Source organism: Carcharhinus amblyrhynchos, chromosome 2 (genome assembly GCF_965287045.1).
Source record: "Carcharhinus amblyrhynchos chromosome 2, sCarAmb.v2.hapA, whole genome shotgun sequence".
NCBI lineage: Eukaryota > Metazoa > Chordata > Chondrichthyes > Carcharhiniformes > Carcharhinidae > Carcharhinus > Carcharhinus amblyrhynchos.
In genome coordinates, this window is record NC_137325.1 from 63,603,749 (window position 1) to 63,625,646 (window position 21,898).

General features: G+C 40.3%; 1 protein-coding gene across 10 annotated transcripts in view; it reads right to left on the minus strand.

The window, feature by feature from the left end:
* Positions 1 to 2,157: 2,157 nt before the first annotated feature.
* Positions 2,158 to 21,898, minus strand: part of pals2a (protein associated with LIN7 2, MAGUK p55 family member a) — a 228,761-nt gene continuing 209,020 nt past the window's right edge. For all 10 annotated transcript variants that reach the window (XM_080206828.1, XM_080206864.1, XM_080206837.1 and 7 more), the window contains 6 exons: positions 20,959 to 21,067; positions 20,779 to 20,847; positions 8,803 to 8,964; positions 5,363 to 5,565; positions 4,219 to 4,347; positions 2,158 to 3,861 (listed from right to left, as the gene is read on the minus strand). In XM_080206828.1, coding sequence (XP_080062954.1) covers positions 3,685 to 3,861; positions 4,219 to 4,347; positions 5,363 to 5,565; positions 8,803 to 8,964; positions 20,779 to 20,847; positions 20,959 to 21,067 — 849 coding nt within the window. In that variant the 3' untranslated portion in view covers positions 2,158 to 3,684. The remainder of the gene's footprint in view (positions 3,862 to 4,218; positions 4,348 to 5,362; positions 5,566 to 8,802; positions 8,965 to 20,778; positions 20,848 to 20,958; positions 21,068 to 21,898) is intronic.

Below are 21,898 nucleotides of genomic sequence, written 5' to 3' on the forward strand. Positions count from 1 at the left end.
TTACCTGAAACTAAATATTACATTTTACACCATCTCCTCTGTGCTTTCACGCATGCACACGCACGCACGCGCGCACACACACACACACACACACACACACACACACACACACACACAGTAAGCCCATCAGTGTCTCTCATTTTAATCCTTGTCCCAACTTGTTCTTGATAAATTTGTTTTTCTTTCATCTTTTCTACATATCTCAACCTGTCTGTTCTCCACCATCATCAGTTTAAATCTTCGGTCATAACAATGGCTACTCACCCAATGAAGGGCAAAGGCTCATACCTGCTCAGAATAAACTTGTCCATCCTGTACCAGATAATATTTTCCAGAACTGGTCCCAATAGCCCAGAAATAAGATTCCTTCCCTCTTGCATCATCTTTCCTTTTTCTTACTATTTATCTAATCAGTGTGTCACACTGCAAAGTCTAAAGATCAGTGTTAAGCATTACCTATCAATCTGCTGAAATTACTTTGTAGGATCTTGATTCACTCAAACAACCACAATTTAACTATTCTCCTTCCCTCTCCAAAATAATTTGTACCTATCCCATGTTATTTTAGTACTTTCAAATCAGATTATTAGTTAATACATATGAACTGTTTGTACCCAAGCCTTCACCTTCATTCACATTCTTACAAGCATTCAGCCCAAAATAATCTTTCCACTAAATGTACAAGACTACTGAATGTAAATTTCATGAGCTTCAATGTTAACTTCACATATGTTAACAATTGCAATTTATTTGCCTTTTTTTACTCTCCCTGCAGCAGAAGGCATAAGTCATCCTAACTTAATTCACAAGCCTTTCTTTTAGTGTTAAGGGGAAAGAAATGTGGTGAATGATTATAAACAAAGAATCCTGTATTCTCATCTAAGCAATTCCTATGAGGAAGTGGGGAAGGAGCAAGATGGAGAACGAGAAAAACATACAAACACTCAGACAGAAAATAACACTTCAGATAAAATATAAAAAGAACAATTTTACAATTTAAAAAGATAGATTAGCAAATATGCTTCAACACAGAACAAACTCATCCATAACATAATTACCAGCACAATTCATTGATAACATATTTTAAAGGAACTGCAGCTAAAATGAACATCCTTATCTCAATCACACATTCAAATATGCTTAATTTCACCACAACTAAACAAACAAAATACAAATACTGGAATTCTTGAAATACTAAAATATTTCTCTGTGTAAACTTTATAGGAAGAGTGAAAGCTTTCCATTTCCTCTTTTCACTTGTTTCTATGTTTCAGGGCAAATATTTAAAGATCTATCAATGGGCAATAAGTTACACAACAGTTCTAGTAGCAACAGAGAATGTACAAAAGGTTCATGTTACAACAAATCTGCAATTGCAAAACCTTTTTTTAAAAATCAACAGGAATGGTCTGATAAAAGAAGTGTAATACAACTATAAATATTGAGGGCAATCAGTGAAGCCCAAAGATGGTCAAATAACCTTATTAAATTGATTATAGGGATGCAAGTTCTTGTATACAGTCTTCAGTTGAGTGGAGTCAGCCAAAAAGAGCAGAGCTGATGGAAAACAGATAAGGTTACAGTCTATCATTCCATTCCATTTCAGAAGTCCAGATTTCACTAAAAATCAACCAAAATTATTTAAAGACTGGGCACCATAAGAGGTAGTTGCTGGCCAGTCCTGACTGGTTGGACAGATAGAATTTTTTTTGTAAATTAACTCAGAAACCTTATTCTATGGAGAAGTTTATACATCGACAAAAACGCAATACCATTATTAGTAATAAAATAGCAACTCCAGTCTTGCTGCAACATTAAAGACCTCAAAGTCACACCACATGTGAAGAAGCAGAGAGTGGATACTAGGCCAAAATTTTCTGCACCCCTACCCACCCCAGTGGGTTTTCCCATGACTCTTGCAGCGTGCCATATGCAACCAGCAGGATCTCCAGCTCTGCCAAAGTCTACAGGCTTTTGCATAGCTCGCCTGCTATGCTAAGGACAGGGAGGGGTTGGACTTCAGCACATCCAGAAGATCTTGCAAGTGGGATCCAGCCCCAAAGCCCAGTTCATAATTCTACAGGGAGCTGGGTACTGTGACGGAAACTAATGAAAGAAGTGGAAGAATAAATTGGTGACAGCAGCTAGGACAGGCTCTAAATATTCTATTTTTGTGATATGCAGTATTAGGCATTGGGGCAGGGTGGTAGTAATAATAACAAGTAATTTAAATAACTAGTACAGTGGGTAAGTACTCGTTTTAATTTTAGTGCTGTATGGGCACAAATGGCCACGGCATTTCATATTACGTGAGGAAATTCTGGATCATAATTGTGAAAATGATTATAGTAATAAAGAAGCTCAGTGTACACTGTGGGAACGAATAAAGGCCTGGCTTCAAATCTCACATGATTTTGAATTCCATCCAGGTAAACAACTATCATTTTCAATCACGTTACCCATCATAGATCCAAGAAAAATGGAGAAATTAAAGATATTCTAGGAACTCAGCTGGGATTGATGTTAATAAATTTTACTGAGTAGCTTTAACATAATTGTGGAAATGTTAGCGGTCACTCTCCTCCCAGCCTGGCCTGGGCCTTTGCTCAGGAAATCGGTACGTGGGGCCTTGGAGGGAACCTAGGCTGCAGCTATGGTGCACCCCAATCAATGACTCAGTGAACATTACCCCCCTGACAAAATTCAGCAGAAGACTCAGAGATGTTTCAGCCACTGCGGAAGGTATTGGTGATTATTGCATTCACTTTTAAAATAAATCTTTCAGTGCATTTCATAACTAGCATAAGAGGTGCTTGTAAAACAACGTGGGACTTTTTACTACATTAAAGATGTTATGTAAATCAAGTTGCTATTGACAAAGTAGGATTAAGTGAATGATACATCCCTACCATAGAAAATATAATCAGCCATACAACATGGTATACTTGAGGATGTCCATTTCAATTACTCTCACAGCAGGAGATACCCAAACCCAACTTAAAGCAGAAAGATGTAGAGCAAAGCTGGAATGTAAAAAATAAAATTACAGCTTGGATGGATGGGGCCAGTGATATTAAGTTTATACATTGTCAAATGTGTAATGGCACTTACACTTTAGGAATAGACTGAAGCTTTATGCTAACCTTTTCAACAATGTAGTATAGTCATGCTAAACTCCTGAAGACCATGTTCTATTACTCTGTATCTATAATAGGAACAATACATTATACATCATTCTGATGCAAAACTTCAGTTGAAATGTACAGTGGAGGTTTCGTTAACAAGTTACCACTTTCGAATATGAAAAGAGAAACTTCACTTTGCATCAAAATGCTTAGAACTTGAATGTGTGTCTTTAACCTAGGTTTTTGAAGGCAAAAATGAAAAAAAATGAAAAAAGGTTTTTCTTGCAACTTGTTTTCCTTCACTTGATATGTATGGATACAAAGACCATTTGTAAAAAGTTAGAAAAATTAAAATAAATTACATTTATAAGAACACTTTCCCTTCAGTTATTTATATAAAAAGCCAAAATAGTGTACTATAAACAGAACCTACAAAGAATATAAAGGCATGAGATACATCAGAGCTTTCCTGCTTCTGCATCTGTTCTGCCAAATTTGACATTGTTATTCAATTATTTTACTTATTCACATGCCAAAATAGGGTTTAATCTTCAAATTACTAGTATACCCAATTAACTGGGACCCACTGTGGCTCTATAAAGAGCTTCTCTATTGCAGTCTGTAACTTTTGAAAAGCTTTGTCCAAGTTATCATTGACAATAGTCAAATCAAAGTAGTGGCTGTATGCTCTTTGGATTCGAGCACTTTCATCAACTGTCTTTTTCAAGTCTGTATCCTGTAGATAAATGAATAGAAAATTAATGCATGGAAAATGAATAATTGACATGTTAACTGTAAATGAGAATTGACTGGATGAAAAGGCACAGACAAAGACAGGAAATGAGGGAAAAACATGGCTGCACAACTCAATAATTAATAAATTGTTACAGCTAACTGGTGACAAGAAAGTTAACATAGAGTACCACTTTGTTATATTATTAGCGTTACTTTATTTACACTGATTGCAATCCATTATGGAGTGGCAGCAAACAGTACTTTCTGGTTTAGCCAAAAGTGTGAAGACAATTAATGATTAAATAATTAAGGCCAGTATTCTAAAATGTAAAGCTGTGAAAATTTAAGGGCTCCTTACTGTCAGAAGTTTAGTTGTAATTCCAGCATCAATGACTGCTTTGTGCATGGCACGTAGTGTTTCTAATTCAGGAGCAGCAACAAACACAATATACGGCATAAATTCAGCCGTCCTCAGTATCTTCAGCGCCTGTAAGACATAGATACTAAGCAACGATGTACTGGCAGCAAGGCATGAGTATTAAAAACACACAAGATAGATAGTAAAGCACAAATCAATGACATCTGAGCCACACAAACTAGAGGGCCCCACTCTAAATATCCTGTTTTAGCCAGATTAGTTGATTTCAAGAGCTGTGGCAAGAGGGATAATACCATTTGCTTCCAACATCCCTGTACTACGGAAGGGGGGGGGGGAGCAGGGAGAAAACAGAAAATCAGCCAAGGATATTGTTCCAAATTGCTATCCTAGGAGAACAAGATCTGCATCAACTGTGATTAATATCAGGCTTCCATTTTCAAATAACCTGCCAGTACTCATTGGCTAGGTTCCCACATGAAAAGCAGCCATTTGGGAGAGATACTGGTGCCAATAAAAAACTCTTGCAGTAGCAATGGCTTCAGGTGGGAAGAAGGGGGACAATTTAAAAAAAAGCTGAAGCACTGAGTTGAGAAGAAGATTTTTCTGCTCCACCAATTCCACATCCATTAACATAATCCCTTACCCTTCTGCTCATGAGCTGATTGCAATGCATTTCAATTCTAGAGGAAAAGTCTGAAACAATTTCTTGCTAAGCAAATGCAACGTAACAGAATTTCTAACCAATGATACACATCTTCTACCTCAAAAAACCCCTTATTAGAACATTTTCCTGTTCCGATTTGTTATCAAATCTATTACTTATCATTCAAAAATACACAATTGATTGAATCTGTGTGAGTAAAACAACTGATTAACGTGGATGCGAATGAAAAGATGGACTGCTAAGTTAAGCGAAGTTGCAGTTTGGACATCCAATTAAGATGTTGATTTTGCCTCAAGAATAATACAACAGAAACTGCTGCACAAAGGTTTAGGTTCTAAAAATCCTAAAATGTCATTGTACTACATTCAATTAAAATTCCTTGGTTTACTATGCAGCTGTCATACTATGCAATTAATCTTGTTATCAAATTGTCTTATTCATTACCCGATATTTCTCTACCTGTGGATTAATATCCAAAATGCACATTCTTCCTGTACTAACAACTTCATGGATTGAGTCAATCTTTGTCCCATAGAGATTTCCTTCATATTCCCCATGTTCCAGGTATCTGCTGCCCTTTATGTCCATTTCCATTTCCACCCTTGACACAAATCTGTAGGCGTGCCCGTCTAGTTCATCATCTCTTGGTTTCCTTGAAGTAACTGCAATAAATACAAGAAAATTCCACACATTTTAAAATTCTTCAATTCATTATTTCTATTTTTTTTTCTGTCAGCAACTTTTTATAAATATCGATGATCCATAAACAGCCTTGACAAATTTGCTGAAGATGGAAAGAAAGGAAAATTAACAAAGGAGGTTCAGTGTTTAACACTTCTACAACCACCAAATCTCACAATATTTTTCCAATTACTATATGTTCTAACTGGCTTGCATTCCTGATTTCTTAACGTTTAAAGATTACTTCAAAAGCAGCAGTATAACTCATTTGATGAACTCATTTAGATGTCTTCATCAAGATTATGAGATAATGGATTCAACTGCTTCTCCCCTTTTAATCCACTAAACCGACTTGTTGCAAGAGTAATTCAGCTAGTCCCATTCCCCTGCCCTTCTCATGCAATTTTCTCTTCTCAGGTCCAATCCCATTCATTTCTGAATGCTACAATTTAATCTACTTCCACCACATTGTAAGGCAATGCATTCCAGATCCTAATCAGTTACTGAGTAAAAGTATTTTGTCGTAGGTTGGCATTGGTCCTTTTGTTGGTTACCTTAAATCAGCATCCACTTGAACCTTCCACCAATGGGAACTGTTTCTTCCAATCTCTTCTGTCTGGTCCCTTCATGATTTTGAATATGTCTATCAAATTTTCCTCTCAACCTTCCTCCAAGAAGAACAACCCCACTTCTTCAATACTTCCATGAAAATTAAGTTCCTCAACTGTACAACCATTCTTGTAAATCCTTTCTGCACCCTCTATGTCTTAATTGCTTGCTAAAGTGTGACACAAAATTCCAGTCAAGGCCAAACCAGTATTTCATAACAGTTCATTACTGCTTCCTTTTGTACTCTACAACCCAATTTATAAAACCTAGGATTCTCTATGCCCTTGTAACCACTTTCTCAACTTGCCCTGTCACTTTCAACAATTTGTGCCCAAGCACACTCTGTTCCTGCGTCTCCATTAGAGCCCCCTTTATTCTGTACTTTTCCTCACTCTTCCGACTGAAATGTACTGCTTTACATCTCTTTTGGGACATTTTAATGTTAAGAGACACTATATAAATGCAAGTTTTTGTTGTCAAATTCCAAGTCACTAACATAATCGCAGACAGAAAGTACAGTCTTCTCACATTTATTAAACTATTCAGATTCATGAAAACCAGAATAGTTCAAGAGTTCAATGTTGTTAGATTACAATTCATGATAAATCCAAAATTGACCTTGCCTAATCTGGTGCCTTTTGTAGGTGTTAGACCATTCCAGTAACAAGTCTGCCATGTTGTGAAAGATTATGTGGGAATATGAGAAAATAGCCCAGAATAAATTATTCTGAAAATATAACTTTCCTAACCTTTGCAGCCTAGAAATGCATTTCCAAGATAAACTTTGATTTCTGTAACTTTGTAACTACTTCCTATTGGGTGGGTCAAAATAATGCATAGGACTGATGTCCCAACTGTTGCCTATATATTAAAACCTGAAGATTTTGGTTAATTGACCCACTTTAATAAGTATACAACCAGGATAATCCCAGGTTCAATCTGTGGTCCAAGTGGGGTTAATTGATCTTCAAGACAGAAATGGAGGTGGTTAGACTGAGCGGTGGATTGAAGTATCCTCATAAGCCCAGATTTGGGACAAGTGTTATCTTTCTCATTAACTGCCCAGAAGTGGGGATGCTAAATGAGAGCTGAAAGGGACTGAAACCAAAAGAGAAAATGCTGGAAAATCTCAGTAGGTCTGGCAGCATCTGTAAGGAGAGAAAACAGCTGACGTTTTAAGTCCAGACGACCCTTTGTCAAAACTAAAAGGCATAGAAAGTGGGAGATATTTATATTGCAGGGTGAAGAAATGAAAGATGAGCCATTGAAACCAGGGGAAAAGACTGCTAATGGCTGTCCAGAGAGAATAAAGGGTGTGAATGGCCAAACAGCAGAGAAGCTGTGAGCAATTGCTGCTCCCAATGTGGTGTCCTCTATATCGGAGAGACCAAGCGTAGACTGGGAGATCGCTTTGCTGAGCGCCTTCAGTCTGTGCATTAATCAGGACCCTGACCTTCTGGTTGCTTGGATGGTAAGCATAGAAGTAAAGGGACAGGTGTTGCATCTTCTGCAACTGCATGGGAAAGTACCATGAGTGGAGAGAGGCATTGGGTATAGTGGAGGAGCAGACTAGGTTATCCCAGAGGGAATGGTCTCTGTAGAATGCTGACAGAGGGAGTGAAGGGAAGATGGTTTGGTGGTGGCATCACACTGGAGTTGGCGAAGATGGCGGAGGATTATGCTTTGCATGTGGAGGCTGGTGGGGTGAAATGTGAGAACCAGGACTCTGGGAGGGAGAGGAGGGGGTGAGGGTCCTGGCAGAAGATGGACTGCACGCTGTTGAGGGCCCTGTCGACAACTGTGGATGGGAATCCATGGTTGAGGGAAAAGGAACATATCTTAGAAGCACCACTTTGGAAAGTGGCATCATCGGAACAAATATGATGGAGGCAAGAGAAATGGATGGAATCTTTACAGGATGTAGGGTGTGATAGCTCCAGATCACTGTAGGAGTGAGTGGATTTGTAATGGATATTGGTAGATAATGGTAATGGAGTTGTGGGAGGAGACCTGGATACACCTGAAACAAGGAATGTTCCACATACCCCACAAAGAGACAAGTGTAGCTAGGACCCATGCGGGTACCCATTGCTACTCCTTTGATTTAGAGAAAGTGGGATGAGTTAAAGGAGAAGTTGTTGAGAGATAGAACAAGTTCAGCCAGGCAGAGGAGAGCGGTGGTGGATGGGAATTATTCAGGCCTCTTTTTAAGAAAGAAGCAAAGAGCTCTCAGGCTGTCCTGATGTAGGATGGAGGTATAGAGAGATTACACATTCATGGTGAATAGGAGACGATTAGGACCTGCAAACTGGAAGCTGACAGGAACTGTCTCAGCTCCAATATATTACACCAAGTAGTAGGATGTAGATTGCCAGAGATTCAGTTATTGCTGACTTTGAGATCTCAGGCGAAAGATTGGGGTGCAGTTTTTGCCAAAGACTACAGTATCTTAGTCACTCTGTTGCATGCTCACAGTTCACTTGATAGATAAATCCCTAACAATATTGCCCTGAAAACTGACGATTGTGCACTTTTAACTGTAGTAGGAAGGAAAAGAACAATTTTCATCCCAAACAAAACATAATTTCTATCAGTTTAAACAAACTTACATGGTACTGTCGTTCCAAATCGCATGGGATTCAGTACGATGAGCCTGTTTTTTAAACTCCGTCGTCCCACACCTTGCGCTCCTATCAACACCAGCGTCTTCCTCTGAAAAGGTGGCATCCTTGCTACTTCCTCATAGATCATGATTTCATGTCGATCAAACTCTTGGTGTGAATCCAGTAAAAATATTAGAAACAAATATTCTTCACAATGTAAAATTCTATTAATATGCAAAATATTTTAATTTTAATCAGTCAAGTTTGGTCAACAATCAGAAATAAAATTCAAAACAAAACACTTTGCGCCATGGAAATCACACTGATTTTATGTTGAACTTAATAATTTGTTCTTGAAGACTTGTGAAACTAAAGACTCAATAAAATCATCCAATTTATGTTAGCCTGCCTCAGTTGATCAGAACGCTGTGGGTTTAACCGTACATCAGAGCTCAAGCATGTAACTGAGGCTAGCACATCAGTGCAACATTAAAGAGAGTACAAAGAACAAAGAACAACACAGCACGGGAAATAGGCCCTTCGGCCCAATGAGCCCGCGCCGCCATTTTAACATTGTGAGTTCCCTCTTCCACCCATGACCTTTGTCTACGCTTATGGCACTCCACATTGGAAACCAGATTGAGGGGAAACTAATTTAGGGACAATTTTGTTTCACCAATCAGCCTAAGAGCACATCTTTGGGGGTGTGGGAGGAAACCGGAGTACCAGGAGAAAACCCACGCAAGCACGGGGAGAATGCGCAAACTCCCACAGATACTGGCCCAAATCCATGTATCTGCACAGCAGACAGTGATAGTCACTGAGCTGTCGTGTTGCCCATCAGCTGGTCCAGTTTAAGTGTACACTAACGATGTGAAGCACTAGACTACTCTCAAAACATCCAAGAGCAGCCCTTGCACGACCCACCGCGTGTATGCCTCTTGTTAGGCAACAAGGCGGACCTGTGGATTAAAACAGAAAAACAACAATAACATGCACATCTTACGCAAACATTCAAGGGAATCCCTATAAGTTCAAGTGTAAAACAAGTGAGCCAGAAAATATGTTGGAAGATCCATAGGAATCAATTGATTCCCAGGAATGTACCAAGGCTCTTGATCCTTATTTAAAACAGTCTCCTATATCCCTCCATCTCTATTCTACTCATGTGCCTAAGTATCCCTTAAATAACTCCAGCGTGCCTCCCTCCACCACCTTACTTGGCAGTGCATTCCATACCCCCACGACCCTCTGTGTGAAAAACCTCCCTCTAACATCCAAATTATACCTTGCCCCCCCTCACCCTAAGCCCGTGGCCCCTCGTAATATTAGTTTCGAATCTGGGAAAAAGCTTACCACTGTTTACTCTATCTATACCCTTCTTAATCTTATACACCTCTATTTGATCTCCCCTCATTCTCCGTCTTGCTAAGGAAAACAGCCCCAATTTGCCCAATCTTTCCTCATAACCCAGTCCCTTCCATACCAGGCAACATCCTGGTAAACCTCCTCTGCACTCTCTCCAGGGTCTCCACGTCCTTCCAGTAGTAAGGCGACCAGAACTGGACGCAGTACTCCAAATGCGGTCTAACCAACATTCTATACAACTGCAACATTAGATGCCAGCTCTTGTACTCTATACCCCTTCCTATAAAGGCTAGCATACCCTAAGCTTTCTTCGCAACCTTCTCCACCTGTACTGCCACCTTCAAAGACTTGTGCACTTGCACCCCCAGGTCCTTCTGCGTTTCTATACTCTTAATAGGTCTACCCTTTATCGTACAACTCCCCCCTACATTATTTCTTCCAAAATGCATCACCTCACATTTATCAGGATTAAATTCCATCTGCCATTTATCTGCCCAATATACCAGCCTATCTATATCCCGCTGTATTGCCTGACACTGCTCCTCACTGTCTGCAAGTCCAGCCATCTTCGTGTCATCTGCAAACTTGCTGATCACACCATGTACTCCCTCTTCCAAGTCATTGGTGTATATTACAAATAGAAGAGGTCCCAGTACTGAGCCCTGCGGCACACCAATAGTGATAGACCTCTAGCTAGAAAAAGACGCTTCCACGACTACTCTCTGTCTCCTATTACCAAGATGTGGATATGCCGGCGTTGGACTGGGGTAAACACAGTAAAAAGTCTGACGACACCAGGTTTAAGTCCAACCAATTTATTTGATAGTAAACTCACTAGTTTGAGGTTTCCCTCTTCTTCAGGTGAATGGAGAGTTCTGGCCTCAGACAGAGCATATAAAACACAGACAGTTTACAGATTACTGATTAGAATGCAAATCTTTACACCTAACCTGCTGTTCAAGTCCTAAAGTGGCCAACAATGTGATTGGAAGGAGCACTGATCACAGGTTAAAGAGATGTGTATTGTCTCCAGACAGTACAGTAAGTGAGGTTTTGCAAACCCAGGCAAGTCACAGGGGTTACAGATAGTGCGACATGAACCCAAGATCCCTGTTGAGACCGTCTTGGAGAATGCTTAAGGCGGCCTTCACGACAGCGCAGAGTCGCTGAGCAGAGACTGATAGCCAAGTTCCGCACACATGAGGACGGTCTCAATAGGGATCTTGGGTTCATGTCGCACTGTAATCCCCGTGACTTGCCTGGGTTTGCAAAACCTCACTTACTGTACTGTCTGGAGACAATACACATCTCTTTAACCTGTGATCAGTGCTCCTTCCACTCACATTATCGGCCACTTTAGGACTTGAACAGCAGGTTAGGTGCAAAGATTCGCATTCTAATCAGTAATCTGTAAACTGTCTGTGCTTTATATGCTCTGTCTGAGGCCAGAACTCTCCATTCACCTGAAGAAGAGGGAAACCTCGAAAGCTAGTGAGTTTACTATCAAATAAATCGGTTGGACTTAAACCTGGTGTTGTCAGACTTTCTCCTATTACCAAGCCAGATATCAATCCATCTCGATACCTGTCCTTGTATTCCATGAGCCTTAACCTTTTCAACCAACCTACCGTGAGGGACTTTGTCAAATGCCTTACTGAAATCTATATAGATGACATCAACAGCTCGTCCTTCGTCGACCGTTTTTGTCACCTCCTCAAAAAATTCTACCAGATTCGTAAGGCACGACTTCCCCTTAAAGCCATGCTGCGTATCCCAAATCAGATCGCAACGCTCTAAATGCGTATACATCCTAAGAATCCTCTCCAACAACTTCCCTACCACTGACATCAAACTCACTGGCCTATAAGTACCAGGGTTATCCCTGCTACCCTTTTTAAACAATGGTACCACGTTCGCTATCCTCCAGTCCTCTGAGACCTCACCTGTGTCCAAAGAAGAGACAAAGATTTGCGTCAGAGGCCCAGTAATTTCATCTCTCGCCTCCCTAAGCAGCCTAGGATAAATGCCATCAGGCCACGGAGATTTATCAGTTTTAATGCTACCTAAAAATCCTAACACTTCCTCCCTTACTACATTGCCAGAGATACCATCCTTTAGATGAGATAACAAAATTTTAAGGCCGAACGAGCATGAAAATGGGAGAGAATTGCACCCATTTTTGGGGCAGAATCGCACCCATTTTGTGGGTGAGCTCTCAGGTGCAATTGTATGGCATTATTGCCAAAAAAAGAGGCAATAGTGTGGTTTACAGCATTATGGGAAGTGGACAGAGTCTATTCTCGCCTATTTGTGTACGTGGGACACAGATCTGTCATGGCCCCCCAGCCTCCTGATACAGAGTACCTCTCACCTCCCTGTCATTGCTCCGCCCCTTGGCGCTGCCCAGCAAGCAGAGTCAGGGTACCCAGCAGACACTGCCAGGGTGCAAGACTAGCAGTGCTTGCCCCTGCCCCCAACCACCCAGGAGGACTTCAAGTCCTACTAGTAAGGCGATCACAACAGGTCTAATGCTCGCCGGTGAGGACCCCCACCAGCGGGGCCATTAAGGCAAGTGAGCCTCAAATGATTCCATCCCAGCTCACTAGTAATATTTAAATAAGAATTTAAATATCAAAATAAGCCTCATGCCCAGGAAACACTGGCAATCAGGGCTGGTAAGATCGCAAGAAGCGAGAAACTTGGTGCAAACCTGGTTTATCACATCTCTCGTGATCTTACTGACTCACTGCACCGATGGACCAGCATGACGAGCTAGTACGATCAGCCCCACAGTGTTTTAAGCACAGAAAGAGGTCCTTCAGCCAATCATGTCTACACCTGCAATCAACAATCTTATCTATTCTAATCTCATTTTCCAACACTTGGCCCATAGGTCTGCAGCCTTATACGCAATGGCATTTCAAGTCTTCATCCAAATGCTTCTTAATGTTGTGAGCGTTCTGACCTCTACCAACTTTTCAGGCAGTGAGTTCCAGATTCCCACCACCCTCTGGGTCAAAATGATTTTTTCAAATCTCCTCTAAATCTCTTTCCCCATACCACAAATCTACGTCCCCTGATTATTGGCTTCCCTACTAAGGGGAGAAGTTTCTTCCTATCTATGTCCTTAATAATTTTGTACATCTCAGTCAGGTCCATCCTCCGCCTTCTGTGCTTTAGGGAAAACAACCTAACCAGCATCTCTGCATAGCTGAAACACTCCAACCCAAGCAATGTTCTAGTGAATCTCCTCTTCAGTCTTTCCAGTGTAATCACATCCTTCCTACTAGTGTGATAAACAGAACTGCACATAGCAGTCTAGCTGTGGCCTAACCAGCATTTTATACAGCGCCATCATAACCTCGCTGCTCTTATATTCTTTGTCTTGGCTAATAAATACAAGTAACCCATACACCTTAATCACCTTATCTACTTGATCTCTTCAGAGATCTTTAGACATGCACCCTAAGGTCCCACTGTTACTCAGTATTGGTGTAAAACTAAATATAATCAGTCTTTTCTTGTAACTTCTTGTTCTTGATGGGAGGTCAATATTGGGATTCTTCTCAGAATTGCCTCAGAGTCCTGAAGGTTTAGCTTATGTTTCAGTGATATTGTACTTCAAATATACTCTGAAATAGTCTAAAGTATTAGTCTCAGCTCAGTGGTAGCATCCTTGCCCACAAATCAGAAAATTATGCTTTCAAGTTGCACACAAAAGTCTTGAACACAATTCAGGTCGACACTGGTGCACTGAAGTGTTGTCCTTTCAGATTGTAAAAGATCCCAGAGCAGTTTTGAAAGAGTAGCTGGAGGAATCTCCCAGCTTCCTAGTCAATATTTATCCTTCAACTTCATCTGTGAATACACTTGCAAAGTAACCCATTGCCTGTGAAACGCACTACATAAATCCAAGTTCTTTCCTTGATAAGCTTTCCAGTTTAAGCCATGACTAGACTGTTTGGTTACATACTTCAACATTCTATCTGCATTGCTGTTTGCTATAAAGCCGTTCCTTGTTTAGCGCATCTAATATGTTCCCAAAAATAGACGCTAAATGAAAATGTGCTAACAAAAATCCATTTTCCATAAGAATGGGTCATGTATGTTGGTGTAAAGAGTATCTTGAAGGAGAACCTATTCCATGCTAAAGTAGATTTTACTTTTTCATGCAGGTGAGATGGCCCATGTTGAACAGCAAAAGGTGGGGATGTGCATTTCTCCTACCAACACTACAGATTTTGGACCAATGTGGTCAGGCATGTAACTATTAACAGCCAAACTTACGTTCATAACAAATTGTACATTGTGATTAATCCACACACTGCTTGACAAATCCTTCTTGCACAGCAAAAAAAATCGATAGATTTGGGGTTGGAGGCAAGAAGCAGGCAGCAGACTACATAACCTGTGAAAAGGAAGTGCATTTCCTTTAAGGCTCGGGTCTCGCTTGCCCTCAATAACGTCAATAACTAATTCCTTACTGCCTGTGTGGGTTGGGTGTTAACTTAAGAAGAGCGTGTACACAGAATATTGGCACACTTCTTGACCATGTGCAGTAATCGCACAAAATCAAAAACTGAGGTTGGTCTGACAGTGCTAGTCAGGAAGTTAATTCATTTTAAAACTCCTGTAAAACAGAAACGCTTTATTATAATGTGCTTTAAATTTGGGCATATTGAACGTCAAGCGATATTGTCTCTGTTCCAAGTTTTGGTCTTCCTTTAGATACTCTAATAGGCCAATAGTCATAGATGCACTGGATGCTCCTGTAAGCAGTCTAACTCGTTTGCGTTTAAGAGTTTGCCTATGCTTGAAATATCAAACGATATGCAGCATAACCTGACAGATATTCATGTACTTTTGCACATGCTATTTCAATCTGTGGAGCTGGGCTGGGGAGAATAACGTAATGGTTATCTTACTGGACTAGTGATCCAAATGGCTTAGACTAACAAATCAATAGAACATCCCACCATGATTTCAGCAATTGGTACCCAATTAAAAAAAAAATCAGGATGTAAAAAGCTGGTTTCACAAAAGAAAAAAGAACAATCTTACTAAATTATTTTGAAAGGTCAACTGGTTCATGAGTTTTTGTTTGGGAAGGAAAACTGCTATCCTTACCCAGCCTTACACATAACTCCAGTTCCACATCAGTGTGCCCTCCGAAGCAGTCTAGCAAGTCATTCAGGTGAGGAAGTTTTATAGAAACCTATAGAGCTAGACAGAGTAGATGCAAGGAGGATGTTCCTGATGGTGGGGTTGTCTAGAACCAGGGATGATGGTCCAAGGATACAGGATAAACCTTCTGGGACTGAGATGAGAAATTTCTTCACCCAGAGAGTGATCCTGTGATTCACTACCACAAAAAGCAGTTAAGGCCAAAACTTTGTAAGTGTTCAAGAAGGAGCTGGATATAGGAGAGAAGATATTCAAAGAATGGCGGGGGGGGGGGGGATCAAGCTATTGAGGTGGATGGTCAGCCATGATCATAATGATGGCGCAAGCTCAAGGGGCCAAATGACCTATTCCTGCTCTCTGTTTCTCTGTTTATTTGTAGCAGTTTGATACAGTATTGTGGAATTGCAATACATAAACTTCAACAGAACAAGGTGGCCCACCACCATCTTCCTAGAACAATTAGAAATGGGTAATCATTACCAGCCTTGCCAGTGAAGCCCACATTCAAACCTTACAACTTTTCTTCAAAGTGAAGTATGAGATAATGGACACATCATGCTTCCTAAAATTAGTTAGTCACAGTATTTGTCAGACAAAACAAGTTCTGACTAGCCTTCTACATGCCACTTCAGATCCCAATGTTTATCCCTTAGTATTTTGTAGAATTGGACTACATGCTTATGATTCCAAATGTCTTTTTTCTTATTACAGCCAAGGAGTGCAGCCTGGCCAGACAAAACTGCCAAGCAACCTGGAATGAGGAAATCCTAGCAGAATGAAAAGAAAATAGATTGTTTAGACATTGTTGCTCGGTTAAAATCCTGATAGTCTCTCCACAGCAGCAGTCAAACTGCTGCACTTCAAGAATACAGCTCATCACCACCTTCTCTAGGACAATTAGGAATGAGAAACAAATGCCAGTAACACCATTATCCCATGAATACATTTTTAAAAACTGCTTATGGTCTACACCACACGAGTCCCAGCTCTGTTCCCTTGATCCTATTCTCACTAAACTGCCAAATACCCAACTTGCCCTCCTTATCTCCAATTTAGCTGATATTGTTAGAGGTTCTCTCCTCTTTAACTGCCCCTCTCTTTAGATCTGCTGTCATCACCCCTCTCAAAAAGAGCGTCAACCTCAATGTCCTTGCAAACTGCTACCCATCTCCAACCTCTCTCTGCTCTCTCAAGTCCTTGAACCTCCCAAATCTGTGACCATTTTTGACTGAACTCCCATCCCTTCAATCTGGTTTCTGCCATTACAACTAAACAGAAACAGCTCTTATCAAAGTCACAATTGACAACTGACATGATGGACCTGATTTTACCAAAAATTCATGCCCGATGAGTGTCGGGCATTTAACGCATTCCGGCACTGCATTGTAAGTGACCTGCTAAATAAAAATCCAAAGCCGATTTTTATTTTGCAGGGGAACCTCCGAAGCGGGTTCAGAACCTGCAAGGCTCTCTGACCCAGATCATCCTCTGGGAAGGGGGAGGAGTGAGGAGGCCGGTCAGAGCATTCCACCACCCCCCCACCCCCAAAAGATACACCCTTGCTCCTGCTTTTCACTCCCTGGCCACTTTCTCTGCTTTCTGCAGCTTGGGAGCAATCTGATATGGGTACGCTTTTTCCAATTTTTTTCTAGCTGCGCATGCACAGTTCAGAGCTCTGATCGTTCTGGCAGCGCTAAGCTCCGCCCACAGTGCAAATCACACCGGAGCCGGCATGGGTGCGCTGCTAAGAGGATCCTGGGCTCGGATCTGTATTGTGCCCAGATCCAGCCCTTAGACTCCAAATGGTAAAATCGGGCCCAATGTGGCAAATGTCAACATTACTTAGTTGCCCTTCTTGACCAGTCTGCAGCAACCTTTGACATAACTGACATCACCACCTTCCTCCAACGTCTCTCCACTGTCATCCAGTTGCATTGGACTGCAATCACCTGATTCCATTCTTATTTAATGTTACAATTTCCATGGGATCCATAAACAAAAATGACCAAATTTACCAAATGAGCACCCACAAACAGGTTTTCACTAGCTGCAATTTTTAATTTAACATGAATCAGAATCATGTTATAAATGCAAAGTATATGAATTTATGTTTTAAACAATCTCTTTAACTTAAGATAAAGAGAAAGCAATGAAGACAGTCAGTGATCTGCTATGAATTCTGCCTCACAAGAAGCTTGGGAGACTTGGTTAACAGAGATGAGGGCCCAGGTTGAGACCTGTTGAGAGCGAAATGCAAAATGCTCACACAGGCAGGGCTGACTTGTGGACAAATATTCTGCCTGGATTTTTGGAGCAAGACGTCTCAGAGACAGAGGTCTGCAATTAATCAGATCAGCAGCAAGGAGAAGGCTATGAGTTGTCTGTCAACATCAGGCAGAATAGGGAAGAGATGCATCCCATGTCATTCTGTACACTTGAGATTTGTCCATGTAAAGCTAAGAGGAAAAATCACCAGCGTGGCCCTACAGCTGGTAGTCAGTCCAGGACTTCACTGAAATCTAAGGGAGAGAACCATCAAAAGGCACTCTGGGGAGAATTTTCCCATCCCGCCCACCATGGGAACAACAAGGATCTGTTGACCTTGACAGGATTTTCCATTTTGAAGCGAGCATAACCAAAAAATCCCTCCCTCAATGTTATAACTTGAAGGAACAGGGAGAAGTGAACCCATTGGAAGCTGGGAGTGACAATGGATTGCTTCCTAAGAACAGTAAAATTCTGTAGAAAGTGTGCCGAAACATGATGTGGGATTTTCACCACGCATCTCCAAGCAAAATTACAGTCCCTTTCCTTCAAATACTTGACCAATTTTATGCAGGAAGTAGCTTTTGCATAAACAAGACCCTGCCTATGCTATCTTCTCCATAAAACGCACTTCTTACTGGAACCTTCTCAACTCTTAGCTCCTGCTGGTTGTGATTGCTTCCAAAACTGACTTGACCTTTATGCAGTAGTCCTGATTCTGGGCATTCAATCACTTGGAAGTGAAAGAAAGAGCAATAGCAGTCCTAAATGCACTTCCCAACCGTTCAGAAATCCAGCTCTCCCACTTAGCTTGTTGACCACTTCTCTCTCTGTCTTTTTCTTTCTTGCCTAGCCACTATACAGCTTCCATATTTTAACCTCCTCCCTGTTTCACAGATGTTGATCCTTCAGGTCAAGGATCTTCTAGTCACATGGAACAGTATTTTTCACTATCTAAAATTATAAGTGATCCCTTTGCAACTGATACCTTTTTCAAACATATAAAAAAAAGTTTATGATTTCCCCAAAAGATTCTGAAGTAATTACAAATTTTCCTTGTTATTATTGCTTCCGGGTCAACCTGGTGCTGAAACTCTCATGCATGCCTTTATTACCTTTGAGATTTGACTATTTCAATGCCGCATGTGTCTTTACTTGGAATAAGTCTTGTTTCGTTATCACCGTGCTTGCTGATCTAGTCAGGCAATATCTTAACTTTAAAATTGTTTTCAAACTCCTCCATGACCTTGCTCTTCTCCATCTCTGCAATCTCCTCCAGCCAAAAATGGTTTGATACATCAGCACTCAAGTAATTTTAGCCTTTTAAGAATATTCCTGGTTTCACTCACTGCATCATTTGTGGCCTTGCCTTCAGCTGCTTTGGCTCCCAAGTTCTGGAATTTCCTCCTTACATGTCTCATCTCTCTATCTCTCCATCTTCATTTGTGGTGTGAAACCATGTTCCTTGACAAGGCTTTTAGATATCTGCCCTAGTATCTTTTTGTGCAGCTTGTTTTCTAACTTTGCTTTTTAATGCTCCTCACGATGTTTTAGTCTGTTAATGAAGCTATACAGATACAAGTTCTTGTCGCTATCATCATCGGAGAAAGCAATTCCATTAACCTGTGTCATCTACCCACTTTTCAAAATATGCAAAAGCATTTTGCCTTAAAATCGTAATATTGGAAAACAACACTTCATCCACATCTTGTGACAAATTTTTCAACAAAACTCAAAAATTTAACCAATTTCATCCACATCTTTTTCAAAAAGTTTTGTAATGCATGTGTCTCACTTATTTCCCTAGTGCAGTGCTATATATTTATTGAAAATAAATTTAATCAGAGAGAGGAGTGTGAATTTACACAGTTTGTCTAACTCATTTCTGAGCTTGTCCTTCAGAGCGCACTGCCCGTCTAATTTGGCATCACCTGTAAATAACCCCATCCATCACTTTGCTTAACATACTGAATGATTTTTGGAATTAAATGTACATTATATCATTGAACTATTCTGAGAAAATTATATGTCACCAACTGTTCAAGGAGGCTCATCAGATAAGGGTCTTCTGAAAAAAAAACAAAATACTGTGGATGCTAGAAATAAGAGCATTCTGAAAAGAATCATATTTAACTGTTTTTCTCTCCACAGATGCTGCCAGACCTGCTAAATTTTCCAAGCACTTTGTTTTTATTTCTTCTTCTTTGGAATTAATATTGGCAACTGTTTATTATGTTACCATCCTGACACTGAAATATACTGCCATTCCTTCACTGTTCAATGGGTCAAAATCCAGGAACTCCCTTCCCAATAGCAATATGAATCTACCAATATTACATGGATTGCAGCTGTTGAAGGTGGTGGCTCACCACCATCTTCCGAAAGGCAATTAAGGATTATTAAGGACAAATCCTGGCCTAGCCAGTGATGTCTACATCCCACGAATGAATTTTTAATAATATTGTACAGATAATCCTAGGTTTACTCTCAATGATTAATATAAAATATTTGATAAATTGAAATCAATTTGTTTTACAATTGCTTGAATCTGTTTTGTTCAGATACCTAGCACTCCGTCATCACTTTGCCCCAAATCTAAGAACAATCTACTCTTCCACGCTCACATAGTCCCAGGCTTCAACCCAATGATTTTACCCTCACCTCTCTTTCAACCTCACCAGATTTACACCACCTACAATCAATTTCCCCCCTTTTACACTCCCTCTTCCATCAATTTCCACTTTCACCCTATTAAATCTTGCTGCATTGAAAACTCTAAACTCACCTCCTCCAAAACCCCCTTGCTAACATCCAAAGGTAAGACATTAGACTACAGATGATTCATTTTGAGCTTTGTTTACCCATCATCACGGTGGCAGAGCATTCACCCTTCTCAGCCTTAGTATTATCTCCCTCACTATCACTAAATCCCTTCTCCTTTAAATGTTTCTTCAACAATAATCTTTTTCACTACCACTGCAGCTAGTATTTTGCCACTTGTTTGCACTTATTTTAGCAGTTTGTCCATGAATATTTAGAAACATCAGATGACATTATCAGCTAATTTAGCAATAAATAGATCAGTTAAATTTCCAAAGTAGAAAAGGTGAAATATTTTAGTTTTTGATCTCAGAGGGAACAACGTAACTATTAGATGTACTTTACCTGCATTTTTCGTTGTGAGGTACATCATTTTTTTCTTCTTTTTACCAATTAATGTTCCACAAAATGGTACTGATCAAAGGACAAAGCAGAATATGAGACAATAAATATAGAGTTTTTATTCCAGCCACAAATTCTTTAAGCAAGCTACAACAATTAAAAAAAAACTGAACATCATCTTACCAGATGAGCCTGAAAGATCCCAGTCCCGTTTAACAAAGGCTTTTCTCTTTTCTTCTAACATCTGACTGGGAATTAGACCTGCATTTCCTCCTCCCTTCATTTGATAAGCCTGAAATTAAACATAACTACTCCAATTATCTCTCGCTAGTCGTGACATTTGCTGGAGTACATGTTACCTTTAGGAAACGGTAATACATTTGGGTTCGATTCCCCAGCCCATTCACCGTGCACGTAAATCCCATTAAGTCCATTAAATCTCAAAAGAGAGCCATAATGGGATTTACGCTGGTGCAATGTTCCCAGGCCTCCCTGATGATGTGTCAGTTTAGAATGAATTTTGATGTCATTAAATGGCTTTATACCGTTACTTCAGGAAAAAGTCAGATGCTCCCCCTTGCCAGTGTGACATCACAATAGTGGGAATCATTATTGGTTTCCAAAATCGGAAACCAGTCATAATGATGATCACACCAGGAGCACGGAGGTGAGTATAGCCCTCAGGTAGTGGAGCACAGGATGATGACACAAAATATCCCACCACCACGCCCCCAACACCTGTTTTTGACAATGTGTCAGACGATCTGGAGAGAAAATTCATGTTTTTAGAGAGAAACACAAGAGTTTTCAATCAGAAGCTGACACTTGGCCATTTTTTTGATATATCCTGCCTTTTATCTTTCCAAGTGCAACATATTATTGCATTACAGTGATACATGTTCATTAATTCACAGAAACTCTTGAAAGATCAGGCCTAATCCAGAGTTGCAAATATGATTTTCAGTATGATGGTTTCCCTCTGGATTTTAACTAAAGCTAAACCCAAACAGTATTGTTGAACACTTGAGAATCATCTGTTATTGTTTTTTTGATCAGATCTGGCATGATACATTTTTATATAGGTTGCCAGATGACCCACAGCCAAAAGCTGCATTTGTTGCAA